At 43.2% G+C, this 13,446-nt stretch overlaps 1 protein-coding gene across 1 annotated transcript; it reads right to left on the bottom strand.

Annotated features, from left to right (window-relative positions):
• Positions 1-447: 447 nt before the first annotated feature.
• On the bottom strand, positions 448-13,201 carry LOC142596239 (E3 ubiquitin-protein ligase RBBP6-like). Its single transcript, XM_075725325.1, has 11 exons — positions 13,036-13,201; positions 10,034-10,133; positions 8,212-8,332; positions 7,273-7,350; positions 4,809-4,897; positions 4,592-4,688; positions 3,608-3,747; positions 2,527-2,696; positions 1,659-1,762; positions 1,041-1,232; positions 448-516 (listed from the first exon to the last, which is right to left on the bottom strand). Exons 1-11 carry the CDS (start codon positions 13,199-13,201, stop codon positions 448-450), a joined length of 1,326 nt encoding a protein of 441 aa, XP_075581440.1.
• Positions 13,202-13,446: the final 245 nt, after the last annotated feature.

Raw genomic sequence — 13,446 nt, forward strand, 5'->3', positions numbered from 1 at the left:
TTCCTCCTCTCAAAGTCCTTCACCAATTTAAGATTTCCTTAAACAAGCCTGATCTTTTAATTCCTACGAAAAGTTCAACAATGTCAACAGAATACTAGCGAAAGCCACCAGTTTGCAGTCCAGGTTAAAATCTCTCCATGTATCCTCCAGAAATAAACAAAAGAGGAAAGGAAGACAATTTCTCTCACATACCTCCTCCAAAGTGCCTTGAGGTCATGGTTACACTCAGAATAGGGAGACACAGAAAATCCAGCAACTCCACCTCCTCAGTTTCCAGCCTGTCACGGCTGTCAGGAGGTGAAGGATGTCACTGCAGAGAAGCTTTAGTAAGAGACGCCTGTTCCTTAACAACGGCTGCCAAAGGACAACTATCGGTCAACCTGAATCTCTGCCAGAGTTGAGCTAGCAACCTACATGTGCAACTCCTATCAGTGCTGATCCCTTGAGTCACCCAATCCATCTAACGAGAGAGGTGGAGTGGAACTCCTCCTGGTTCTTCCAGACAATCTGCTTCTCCTTTACGGACATGGAAAACAGTTATCTGGAAAACGAATGCCTATGCTCTTCTTGAATCTTCTTATCGTTCATCAGTTCCTTAGCAAAATCACATGTAAACAGCGATCTGTGCATACTCAGTTCATTATAAACCAGCTGCTGTACAAGTCATGTGTTACGGCCTCGTTTAACAGGTTACAAGTGGTCATCTACTGAATTTCTGTAGAATACTCATAGTTCCCAGCCTGCTCTGCCACCTGCTGAGCGAATTGTTCTGGCTCTCATTGGAAGATCTTGTGGAGTGGGGAGACAAAAAAGGAAAAAAATCCATTCAGTTGGTCTGAAGATCATTCTTTTCAGGAAATCCTGAAGTTATAGTTACTTACCAGCTGTGGGTATTGGTTGTCCTTGGGGGCCCAGAACACTTGCTACTGCTGGCTGTCTCTGTACAGGAACCTGGTAGCCCTTGTGAATAAATGCAAACAGTTGGAAAATAAGCTCTATGAAAATACAAGAATCAGCACATATGTTGAAACAAAACTTACCTTCTCTTCCAACAGACTGCTGATTGACAGAGGGGAAGGTTTAGACAGTTGAGTGGCACTCACCAGAGCAGCAGGAGGTGTGACGGGCAGGAGTGGTGGTGGTGGTGGTGGTGGCGGCTGCTGCTGCTGTTGCCGAATCTGGGTATGGAGCCTTTTTGTGTAGCCAGTTCCATTTTTGAAGTTGTTCACAGCCTAGAGGCAGAAAAACATTTACAAAAAGGTCATATGGAACTTCAGGAGATACACGAACAAAAGCCTCCACAGAGTAAAATTGCTTTTGTGTTCTTATAAATGCTATCAACCGTAAAATAAATCACCATACAGATATATGAACACATCCCATTAGACACTGATATTAATGACTGGTGACTCAGAGTATCTGTATTTAAAGTCCTTCAGTGTTAACACCAAATCAGAAAGTGAGGCAATCATCTTAAACAAAAGTGTGACCTGAATGTGCCAGGCTGTAAGCTTCTGTAACAACAGATCATGTATTTCAGATCATGTTGTTCAATTTAGCCTTGCTTAAAGGAGATGTAAATTAGTATTTGCTTCCCTTTCACCTTTTCACAAATAGACTTTTCTTACAAACAGTTTACGTAAAAGGCATCATGGTACCTGGTGTAGAAACTTGTTGGCAATTAAAGAATCAGGTGAAACGTCTGTCTGGTGGCACGTTGGGCAGGTATGCTCCTCAGATTCCAGCAACGCTGTTCTAATGCCTGTGAATAATTAGAACCATCAAAACAGGTTTTAGCCAAAGTGAGGACATTTGTTGGCTTCTAATCAATTCTCAAAACACATCTATGATTAATGGGTGAATGTGGTCTTGAATTGAGAGCATGAAGCTATAAAAGTTCAATAGTGTCACAAATGTCTCGTATGCAGCACACAACCGTACAGTTTTGATATTTCACTACTGTCACACCTGAAGATGTAGAGTAGGCTGTGTCTTGATGTCCCCACTAGTCTTTTTTCCACTGTCTAGTACAGCAAGAAGTCACCAACCTCAAGTTAATGAACAAAACACATCTCAAAAACTCATTAGTACGTTTGAGTTGTGAAGGTTTAACCTTAACCAGCTCTCCCTTGGAGAAGAATGTGTATTAAATGCCTAACTCTCCCTTTGTTGCAGACCACAGTCAGGCACCAGAGCTGGCTGTATAATTTTGCATGAGGGAAAGGGCTGTGGACAAACTAAATGCATTCCATATCTAATACTGTAATCACCTGCAGAGTTACGCACTCTTCTCTTACTCGTCCTTTCCCATGTAAAGCGGACTTAACTAGATACATAAAAGGGGACAAAAGCTTTCTTCCTTTTTCTTTTTTTTTTTTTCTTTATACAAGAAGAGTCCTTTCCTGTTCAGGGTATACTGAAGTATTAAGTAGAAGTGGTAACAACGCAATTTCGTTATCTCCTATTTCTGCTTTCCAAAGATCAGATGTGATGTTTTGAATGAACAGACAGGGCAGTAACACTTACATTCGTCACAGTAACTGTTCCCACAGCAGGGAATAACAGCTGCATCCGTCATGAGATCTTTACAGATGAGACACAACAACTCCTCTGGAACAGGATCATCTGAGGAGGAGGAGGATGGCTCCACTGGTAGGAAGGGAGGCTTTTCCTTCTTGCCTCTAGCATAACCTTCCCTGGAGGCGGGGTGGGGAAGGAAAAAGGAAGGAGTTAAAGATGACTAAAGGAAAACTTTTCCAAACTTTGAATTTATCAAAGGAAGAGAATAGATGGAATCCTTCTCGTACCCCATTAGCCTTCTAACACGTAGGCATTTTGTTTGAACTACTTTCCTGTAGCCACAGCACTAAAAGAGGGAGGGGGGAAGAATTTTCCTTCTGCAGAACTCTCCCATTCATTGGATCAACTCAGAAACCAGCTCAGACTGGAAAAATAATTCCTTGACACCTAGAAATCAGGTGAAATGAATCCCACCTCTCCTTTGCCAGAGGGTAAGTGTAAATTGCAGGCTCAGGGTAAAGTTAGTCTCTGAGTAATTACGTTTGATTAATGGAGGAAGTCTGTGTTACAGCTTCTACAAAAGGAGATCCACGACAGAAAAACACAAGTGCTACCAAGTGCATTTGAAAACAGCCACTCTTGTCAGCACACAGTAGTGTTTTCTTAGTTTATAGCCACAGGAAAGCTTCAGCCTGTTTCACACATGGGATTGGATAAAAGTCAGGGGGGCAGGAAAGCTCGGTCCAACAGCTCTTTGTTACATTTTGCAGGAAGTCTTTGAAGCATAACCCAGAAGCAAAATGAGCGTTCACAGAGACCGACTCCGCTGTAAACACTACTGAAACGTTTTGCAGAAATACAGATTCTTAGCATACCACAAGTTTCACCAACTTGCAGGGGCAGGAACAGAAGGACTGCCCTATTTTAATGGTAGAAAGTATCACAGATTTTAAGGGTAAGCTACAATGACAATGCTTCCTCCCCCGTAATTCCAGATGCCAGCCAACTTGGTTGCATTGCCACTCAGACGTTTACACATGGTTTCTCTCGTTCCCTTTGTGGTCAGTCCAATTAATTCCCTACTTACGCATTAATAGCTGGTATTGCATATTTTCCACTTTTCGTCAGCATAGCACCCTTGGTGTTGGGATCTTTCACCTCCACCATGAAACTCCTGGGAATTCCTGTGCTCTTTTTAATTCTGGGAACAGACTCAAATTGTTTGTCCTGTTAAGGAAAGAAATGCAGACATATCTCATGTCAGGACCCACAATTAAAATGACATTTCAAGGACTATTTGAAGCAGCAAAAGCCTGTAGTGCTCTCCTTGTACCTAGCGTAAGGGTTGTTCAACTAAAATACTTCTTTTCCTAAAAGAACAGAGCCAGGACGTTCAAAAGGCTTGAGCAGTGTTTTGAACTCATTTGACATTCTTTGGCTTAACTTCAGGTTCCTGAAGGGGGAAATACCCCTGCGCTCGCCATCCACTCAGAGAAGAGACACAAACCCGCTCCTCCTCCCCAGCGCAATTCAGCGCGAGAGCTCAGTTCGCTGCTCTGAATCACTCGCTGGGGAAACTTGTGTTCACCATCTCTAGATGAAGGCTGAATTCAGACCTCATGCAGATACATTCAGTGACGAACGTTCAATAGCATGAATACTCAACCAGAGGCTTGTGTACCTAAAACACGCACATAGTCACAAGATGGGGTCAACAGAAACATCTTGGGTTTAGACCGAATCCTGAAACCTGTCTAAAACCAGTCATTAAAAAGAGTTAAAACCAGAAACATTTCCAGTGATATTGAAATATACAAAAATGTGCGTGAAAGTCCACAGAGAAAGGTCTATGGACATATTCAATGTCTATGACCTGGAAAAAAGACATTTTTGCATTTGTAATTGCAGGTTTCCCTGGAAGCTTGAAGGGCTTTGCAACATTGCCAGGTAACCTCTGTGTTTCACCCCAAGAGAAACAACTCTTAATAGGAGTGTTTCTGTATTGTTACATGACTGCCAAGGTAAAAACAATGACAAACTACCGAACACCAGCAGTCCCCCACAATCTTACCCCATGTGTTGGGCAGTTCTTCCTATAGTGGCCATGTTTTCCACAACGGAAGCAAGTGTAAGATGGTGGAGGTGGACCCAAGGCTTTCTTCAGGTAACTGAAAGATTTTGGGGAAAGAAAGAAAAAGGTATGCAAAGGCGTCTCTCTTGTTCCAACAAGCATCTCTGCAGCTTTTCCATCATCTTCAAAGAACAGATCTGACATCAGCAACACTTACTTGGATGGATCATATTCCTGGCAAGACTGTATCATCATTGCTGTTATTTTATCTTCCTCGGAAGCATCGGCTTCAGCCAGATTGGCAGTCTGTTTAACAGGTCAGGATTTGACACATGCATGAGAAACACAATGCAGCCCACATGGCCAAACACCACAGCACTCACCCAGTCCTGTCAAGAGCAGCACAACGCCAGCTGAGGCTGCACCAAAACAGCTACTCATATAAAACAGAGTTGTGCTGAAGATGTTCTGGGGAGTCCTTACGCCCTTACGTGGGGGTTGGGTGCCCGTTAACCTGCTTGACAAGAGCATTCCTGGGCACCCAAAACCTTGGGCTCTGTCTGCACCTTACATAAAGGCTTGTGGAACCAGTCCCATTTTCTTCCACGTGGACTCAAGCTCTGCGTAGAAACAATTACACTGTCCAGTATTTTTGAACTGATAGTAAGCTCCAGACTATGTGAAGGAGAAGATCTCCGCTGTACATTTAACTGAGAAAGATGTATGCCACTATCATGATTTGCGTTTTGCAGCATTAAAAGGACACTCAACTTAGCAGTAAGGGAAGTTGTTTCTGCTTGCTGAAACTGAGTTTCGGACACAGAAGCATGAAAGGAATCAAGCTTTTTAGAATCCCTCAGCAAGACAAAGGATTCTTTTCAGTAGAAATGTCACCATCATGTGCTGTAGGCAGTCCAAACTGCATGTTCCCCCCTACTAACTTCTTCATAAACCTTACGCACAACGAGATCTTCAAATTCTTGAAGCCAGCTGCTTTTGTTTAACCAGTATTTGGTCAGATTTTTTTATTGCACACTAGTCCAGACATAAGCAGGGACGAAGGGAGGGACTGTAAATGACTTGGACCTTCAAGCACCTATCTTTCAGATCAACAGTGCATATTTTTGCTTTTAGATGCATTCATTCACAAAAGCAACCATCTAGTTTCAGTATTTTATTAAATGGTTGTTTCATATAGACAGTTTTTCTCAACTGTAACATCATTCACATCAACATCTGTCAAGTCATTCATATAGACAGTTTTTTCTCAACTGTAACATCATCCAGATCAACATCTATGAAGTCACTGCCATTAACATTTATAGACAACTTTACAGATACTTGACTAGTTTGTTTGAATCCAAACGGTTTACAGAACACTTCCAAAACACAAAAAACACATTCTAGGAATAGACCAAAACTCAAATATGGCATTTAATACATAGGAATAACAAACTGGAAAACTTTTTACAACACATTGCCTCCATGCTAAGCCAGTCTGCACTCAGGAGGTCAGAGCAAGTAACAGTTCTGAGCTGCTTTATGTTATTTTCCTGTATTTTTCTTTAAACGTTCTCAAAAGCTGAAATGTCTACACCACTTGGACAGTTTTTCACATTGCAGAGGAAAACTTCACATGAGTTTACAGAACCAAGGACACATTTAGGCACAGCACTAATGGAGTCCAATTTCTTCTGGTGGATACCTTCCAAACTAATTTTTTTTTTTTTTTTTGGCCAAATGTACACAGTGTAATTTCTGCAGTGAGTGAGGGAAGAAGTTACGAGTGGGAAGAGATTTCTCTTTCTTGGAAATGAACTCCAGCCTTTATTTTCAGAAGAAAGAAGCAGCTCTTCTGCACTAGGCCCAGCCTTCTCTAATCTTTGTCACTCGAAAGACCACTCATTCCATTGGCTAGCACTACGCCTTTGCACAACGTGCAATCACTAGTGCAATCACCAGGCAAAGCTACACATTGTTGAGCACAGAACACAAGCAGTTCCACAGCAAAACACGGCATTGCAACAGTTTCAGAAGGTCCCATCTGCTAATATGCCACACATACACATTGGCATATTCCTATAAACGGTCAGGTACATTTACACAATTGACACAGCCTGCGCTCAAACAAATTAGATTGTGCTGTCCACTGTAGATGTACTATGATGTATGAAACTCTGCAGCATTCACAGAACGGAATTGTAACTATCGTGACTAGAAATTCAAAAATAGCCATGCAATCGTCCATGTTCCAGAAACGCTTCTCGTTTGGCTGCTGCAACCCGCCCTGAAATGTCCATAACTTACAGACCATATAATTCTTCTCTGAAAGTTGTGTTAGTTTCCAACACAAAATGAATGAAACGTATGAAAAACGGTAAACAGCTTCTGCAGTGCTGCTTCTTTGCGTCTTGAAGGTGAGTAATACGGCAACATTACGTTGAGGCTGATAAGGTACTCCCCTTCTATCTTCCCAGACTGGCAACTACTCTTTACAGGACAGTATCAAAATACACACATATTTTACAGTTAAAATAAATACTTTTAAATTAGTAAAATCTAAATTAAAGTTCTGTTCACATTACAAGAGTTATCCAGCTATAGATCACAGTATAAGATTTAAAAATACAAAGCAAACACTTTTGGTTTTAAGCATTTGACAAGAATATATCTAGATATACCTTAATAAGCTGGGCCAGAGAAATAGATCCAGAAGAGTCATTGATCTGTGCACAAAACATTAAATACATATTCAAGTTCTACAATCAAAACACAGCAATAGTTCACCTCTACTGTAGCCTGAAAGGCTGCATTGTATCCTCTGAGTATCACAGAAAGAGGCATTTCCAACCCAGTGTAATCTGTTTTTGTTCAAAAAAGCGTCCAAACCTGTGACAGCTCCAGAGTGCCTCTGTGGTTAATGAGAAGAAACCAAACTCACCAAACCCGCCTGAGATCAACTTACTGCTCCAGACTATCTCAGAGAGGGACCCACAAGGAAAAAGGGGAACTCTTCGCTTGCTCCTTTTCCAGTATACTCAATTCTATTACGCCACAAGCAGCAGTGAAGCTCACCCCAGTAAAACCTTAGCAGAAAGACACTCGAATCACTGCTTATTATGCCTGAAGTTGTTCAAAAGCGTAGAATAACATTTCACAATGTAAACTGAACAGCTCTCCTCAAGGGGTCACTAACTGGATCAGAAGAGAGATTAAAAGCCTTCCGTGGAAAACGCTCTTGTCCTTTAGTGCCTAACGCAGTGGAAGAATTCAAGGGAGCAGTTTTAGCAGACTCTAGGGAAAAAAATCTCTGCATGCAGAAAATGATTCCTCACTTCAGTTCATCATTCCTTCTCTATATGTTTAGAATCATATGGTGGTACACTAAAAAAAGGCTTAACCTCTTGGGAAATTAAAGCAGCATCCAACCCTGAAGTCACCGAGCTCCAAAAGCATACTGCAGGCAGAGGTTAGGACAAAAGACAGGGATTTCACCCACAAATGCACCAGGCTCTAGCCTTGTGCCAAAATTTAAAAAAATACTTAATTTTGTTTGAGAAGTAACCATCACTACAGGAAAATCATTTTCAGTGTACTTTGTAAAGTATTCAGTGACTTACTGTTTGGAAAATTAATACAAAGCTACATTGTTTAGAATTAAGTGCAGTGTTTAGAATAAAGTGTGAGATTGTGTTTTTACGTACTGGTTTTGATGGTCCACTCACTGGCTCCATTCGACTTCTGGAAGAGAAATGGAGGTGATCAGAACTTAAAATAGAGCCCGTACCTCCTGAAGATGAGGAAGTACAAGGAAATGCTTGAGACCACCACACAGGGGCTTCTTCGTACATTCTCCTTCAAGAACAAACTGCAAGGTAAGTAATGCATTTTTGAAGGCCTCTCCACCATTACAGCATACGGTCAGCATTCCCAAACATTAACCACTCTACCAGCAGTTTCTGCAATGTTTCCAGACAGAGGAATCAAAAGCTAATCTGCACAGCTAGTTTTCAACGTTACAACAGCAGTGCCATTCTTTCCTTGTCCCCACACACAGGGATTTAGTTGAGCTTTGATGCCAGCAGCATCTGTCCTCTCACTTTAGGGCAGCATTACAATACCAGGAGAGGGTGCCACCCAACCAGAAACGGAGGATGCATTCACAAGGCAGCACTGAGCATCCATACTTAAATTAACCCCCCAAACAAGGCCATGTTTATAAGCACAGCGCTGTGGTGTCCAGAATTACGCGGTAGTGCCTGAAACCACTGCAACAACTGCTGCAGTAATATAACCAAAGTTTACATGCAGAGTCACACAAATTCAGGGTTTTTGGCTGGCAAGTGCTTCACGGGTGCCAGGATGCTGCTGTACTGTTTGTTCAAGACACACTGTAACTCATCAGTATACTTTATTTATGGGGAACCCACATCAGAAGGACATGGCAAAACCACAAGCTAATAACACCATATAACAATACTAACTGTGGTGGAGAGGCCTGTCTTTAAGAAGGCTGGAAAACGTGACCATTCAAACAGTGCTAATGCAGCTGATACACAACTGGACTCTGTGAATACAGAAATGATAGCAGTGATGCTGTAGGCAGGATTGCATTTGAGTATCTGTCATTTTAATCAATATACCCGATTCTCTGTCCTCCGTAAATCTTAGGAATACAGAACTAAAACCTGGAGCACAGATATCAGCTTAGGGTAAAAACAGACTTAGAAAGAGAACTAGCAACAGTTGGCAACGTGCTAAACTGCTTCCTGCATTTCAGGTTTGGAAAGGATTAACTATTCCTTCATCGTACTCGCACAAAAGGCAATACACTTTGGGATATTGTTCTTTTTCTCTTGCCTGAAATGGATGTTGTCTTTAGGAAACTGATACGAATCCCTTATGAATGGAACTTCTTGTTTGCACGGTTCGCCAGCTGGCAACCCTTGGTCTTTCCTCTACAGCTAGGATGCAAAACCCCCAGCCTTGGGGCATAAGAATACCTGCCATATCCCACCCTCTCTCCCCCAAAGGCAAGAAAGAGTCAAACCCCAACAATCAGACACTTCTGAGATGGGAACAAGTTCTGAGTTCACACTACAATGCCTATCTCTCTTCACTATAAAAGCAATAGAAGCAAGAAGATATGATAAAGACCAGTCCACGTAGAGGAAACAGCATCTACAACTTGGGTCTCAGAAAAATCAAGCCCAAGAACAAGCCCAAGAGAATCATCTTAAAAGTTACCACTGTTGGAGTTTGAACCCCATGTCCCAGTCGACTTTGGGACAGGTACATTACAATCTACCCCATGACAACCAAAATTAACAGCAGCTTTAACAACAAAGATGCAATCGGAATGCCTCTGTAAACTAATATCCACAAAACCAGCTAACACACTGAAAGCCCTAACAAAGGGTACAATGCTGTATGGATACTTACACAACATAGGTTTTGCTGGTACCTTCTACTCCTCCAGCAGGGATTCTTCGAACAATCACTGATGAGTTCTTTGGAATCAGGGCATTATCATCTGTGTATTCTGAAAACAACACAAATACAGAACAAAACAGTATTCAGTTTGTAAGAATGTCTATTAAGATGTCATTACATAGCACTTCAGGCAATCCCTTCACAGGTATGAAAGCAAAGCTTTCTATGTAACACTGCGCTTTTATCGTTTCAACACACTAACGGGACATTCCTAGAAGTCTTCAGGTTTGGTAATCACACACAAGCAGCAAAATCTTTTCCACTCATTTAAAACAGTTTGAATGCCAACAGCACACTGGTCTCCAAGGTCACTCAGGACTGACAGAACACAGAAGACAGCCTGCCATCTGCATTAAGACCAGGTCAGGTCCCAGCTGGGGTTTGTTGTTTGGTTGTTGGTTTGTTGTCTCTTGCCTGAGAAGCAGAATAGCACATGCTCCAAGGGGTTTGAGTCAGAATGTTACAGGGCAGGAAAGAGCACTCAGGAATCCTGAGCTCTGGAGTTCACAGTTCTTCCACAACATTGTGAGAACATCTATTCTAAAAGACAGGTCAAGAAGTTCAGATCAAATTAAGAGGAGGCGGCAAGTTGAAATGCATCATTCCTGAGTGCAGGCTTTTTGAAGGGAATTCTGCCTTTATAGAACATGCCTCTAGAGTAAGCATGGAAGCGGACACCCCTGCCCCCCTGACATTTAAAATAGCTCCCAACCATCCAGTCTGCCTTCCCAGCATCTTAAAAGAGTCCATCATATCATTTTATTCCAGTCTGCCGTGGTTTAGCCCCAGCCAGCAACTAAGCACCACGCAGCCGCTCGCTCACTCCCCCTACCCCGATGGGATGGGGGAGAGAATCGGAGGAGTAAGAGTGAGAAACACTCCTGGGTTGAGATAAGAACAGTTTAATAATTGAAATAAAATAAAGTAAAATAATAATAATAACAATATAATAATAATAGTAATAATAATATACAAAGCAAGTGATGCACAATGCAATTGCTCACCACCCGCCGACCGATACCCAGACAGTTCCCAAGCAGCGATCGCTGCTCCCCAGCCAACCCCCCCCAGTTTCTATACTGAGCATGACGTCATGTGCTATGGTATGGAATAGCTCTTTGGTCAGTTTGGATCAACTATTCTGGCTGTGCCCCCTCCCAGTTTCTTGTTCACCTGGCAGAGCATGGGAAGCTGAAAAGTCCTTGACTAGCATAAGCAGTACTCAGCAACAACTAAAAACATCAGCGTGTTATCAACATTCTTCTCCTACTAAATCCAAAACACAGCACTGTGCCTGCTACTAGGAAGAAAATTAACTCTATCCCAGCCGAAACCAGGACACAGTCATATTTAAAACCCTGTTTACTTCTAGTGAGTTTACGCATCTACATCTGATGAATAAAAACTGAAATTCATGGTTATGCATTTCAAGCAAAAATTTGGTATACGTATACATTACACTGAAATGTATTCTCTAGCTTTGCTCTGAAAACCATGGGGGGATTTTTGCATTTTCACATGGAAAACACCCTTAGGAAAGCTTCAGGAAGCACCTGTGTCACTAATAGACCAAGTTTAAAATTTTAGACTCCTTTTACAAAGGTCAAAGGGCAACACAACCGACCTAGAGGAGGATCTGGTCACTGGTGAACAAGAGGGATGCTCTTTAAAGCATGACAGATACTCCTTCTTTAGCCTCACCTTTAGGGAACACCATGCTTAACAGAACCTAGGGAAGCAGACACTTTTTCTTCACCGCATTCTGAGTACGGATGAAAACAAAGCAACACACTTTGTAAAACTGGTATGATGTATATTGCAGTAACACTTTATGGGGTAAAATCTTTATGAGCATCATTTTCTCTTCTAAAACTTTGCTTTCCGTTCCTCCCCTGCTATAATAGAATACATGTTTGCCCTATCTCAAAACATTTTTTCTCCTGGGGATAAGAATTGGGCTCCATCACATTTAGTACCATCCATCAGTCTGGTTTTAAGGCTCTGTTTGACACAGACCCAACTATTCCAGTAGTGACGCCAGCCAGTTGGCCACTCAGCCTGCTGGCATGTGTGAAGCTGACAGTACCTTAGCAATTGAAGACAAAATTCAGAGACCCTTCTGCAGAAAAGCCCTTCAGGCAAATTAACCATTTTTCAAAAGCTCTTGACAATTTCATTCAACAGTAGTAGAAAAATACAAGACTTCTGAAATGGATCTCTACCTACGCGTGTCATGCAATCCAATGGCATCCCTAGGACCCCTAACATTGTGCTCTTAAGTCTCTTCACAGACATTCTCCTGAACATAGTTTAAATATCTTGTTGTGGTTTAACCCCAGTCGGCAACTAAGCACCACACAGCCGCTTGCTCACCCTCCCCCCACACCCCAGAGGGATGGGGGAGAGAATTGGGGGGGAAAAAGTTAAAACCCATGGGTTGAGATAACGGCAGTTTAATAGGACAGCAGAGGAACAGAAATAGTAATACTGCTTCTACTAATGATAAAAGAACATACAAAGCACAAAGTGATGCACAATGCAGCTGCTCACCACCCAACGACCAATGCCCAGCCCGTCCCCGAGCAGCAATCGCTGAGCCCCAGCCAACTCCCCCCACTTTCTATACTGAGCATGACGCCCTATGGTATGGAACAGCCCTCTGGCCAGTTTGGGTCAGCTCTCCTGGCTCTGCCCCCTCACAGCTTCTTCTGCACCTGGCAGAGCATGGGAAGCGGAAAAGTCCTTGACTGCCACAAACACTCCTGAGCAACAACTACAACATCAGTGTGCTATCAACATTATTCTCATGCTCTCATTCTCAATCCAAACCACAGCACCACACCAGCTACTAGGGAGAAAACCAACTCTGTCCCAGACAAAACCAGGACACATCTGCAGATAAACAGGGAGCTTTAGGTGCCCAAGGCCCCGCGCCCGCCACCCCCATGCACCTTTGTTGGTCTGGGCGTTGCTGATCTGCAGGTCGCAGTTGGTCGCCTTCAGCTTCTCGCGGCCCATGATCTGGCGCTTGAGGTCACACAGGGGGATGTGGAGGCCACTGAAGGTGACCGCATCATAGCTCAGCTGGGAGGAGAACTTGTAGTGGACGCACGGCATGCTCCTCCTCACAGCCCAGCGGGCGGCCACACGATGGGGAGTGGCCCCCGTGGCCCCGGCTCCTCCTCCGCTCACTCTCTCACATGCAGCGCTCCCAGGCCCGACCGCTCGCTACGGCTACTCGGGCGCCCGGCCTCAGCATTCCACCCAGGGCTTTCCTGGATGACAAGTGCATAGGCTGCCGCCAGTGCCTCACCTCACCCAGCGCATTATGACAAAAGGCCCGCGTCATGGGGGCACGGCAG

This window comes from Pelecanus crispus, chromosome 29 (assembly GCF_030463565.1).
Source record: "Pelecanus crispus isolate bPelCri1 chromosome 29, bPelCri1.pri, whole genome shotgun sequence".
NCBI lineage: Eukaryota > Metazoa > Chordata > Aves > Pelecaniformes > Pelecanidae > Pelecanus > Pelecanus crispus.

Bases quoted from the DNA above. Each gene is read 5' to 3' on its own strand.
- LOC142596239 (XM_075725325.1), bottom strand. From the start codon at position 13,201: ATGCCGTGCGTCCACTACAAGTTCTCCTCCCAGCTGAGCTATGATGCG. The intron at 4,689-4,808 runs GTAAGTGTTGCT...AAAATCTTTCAG, and splicing joins CAGGAATATGATCCATCCAA to TTACCTGAAGAAAGCCTTGG. The intron at 3,748-4,591 runs GTAAGATTGTGG...TTTCCTTAACAG, and splicing joins AGAACTGCCCAACACATGGG to GACAAACAATTTGAGTCTGT.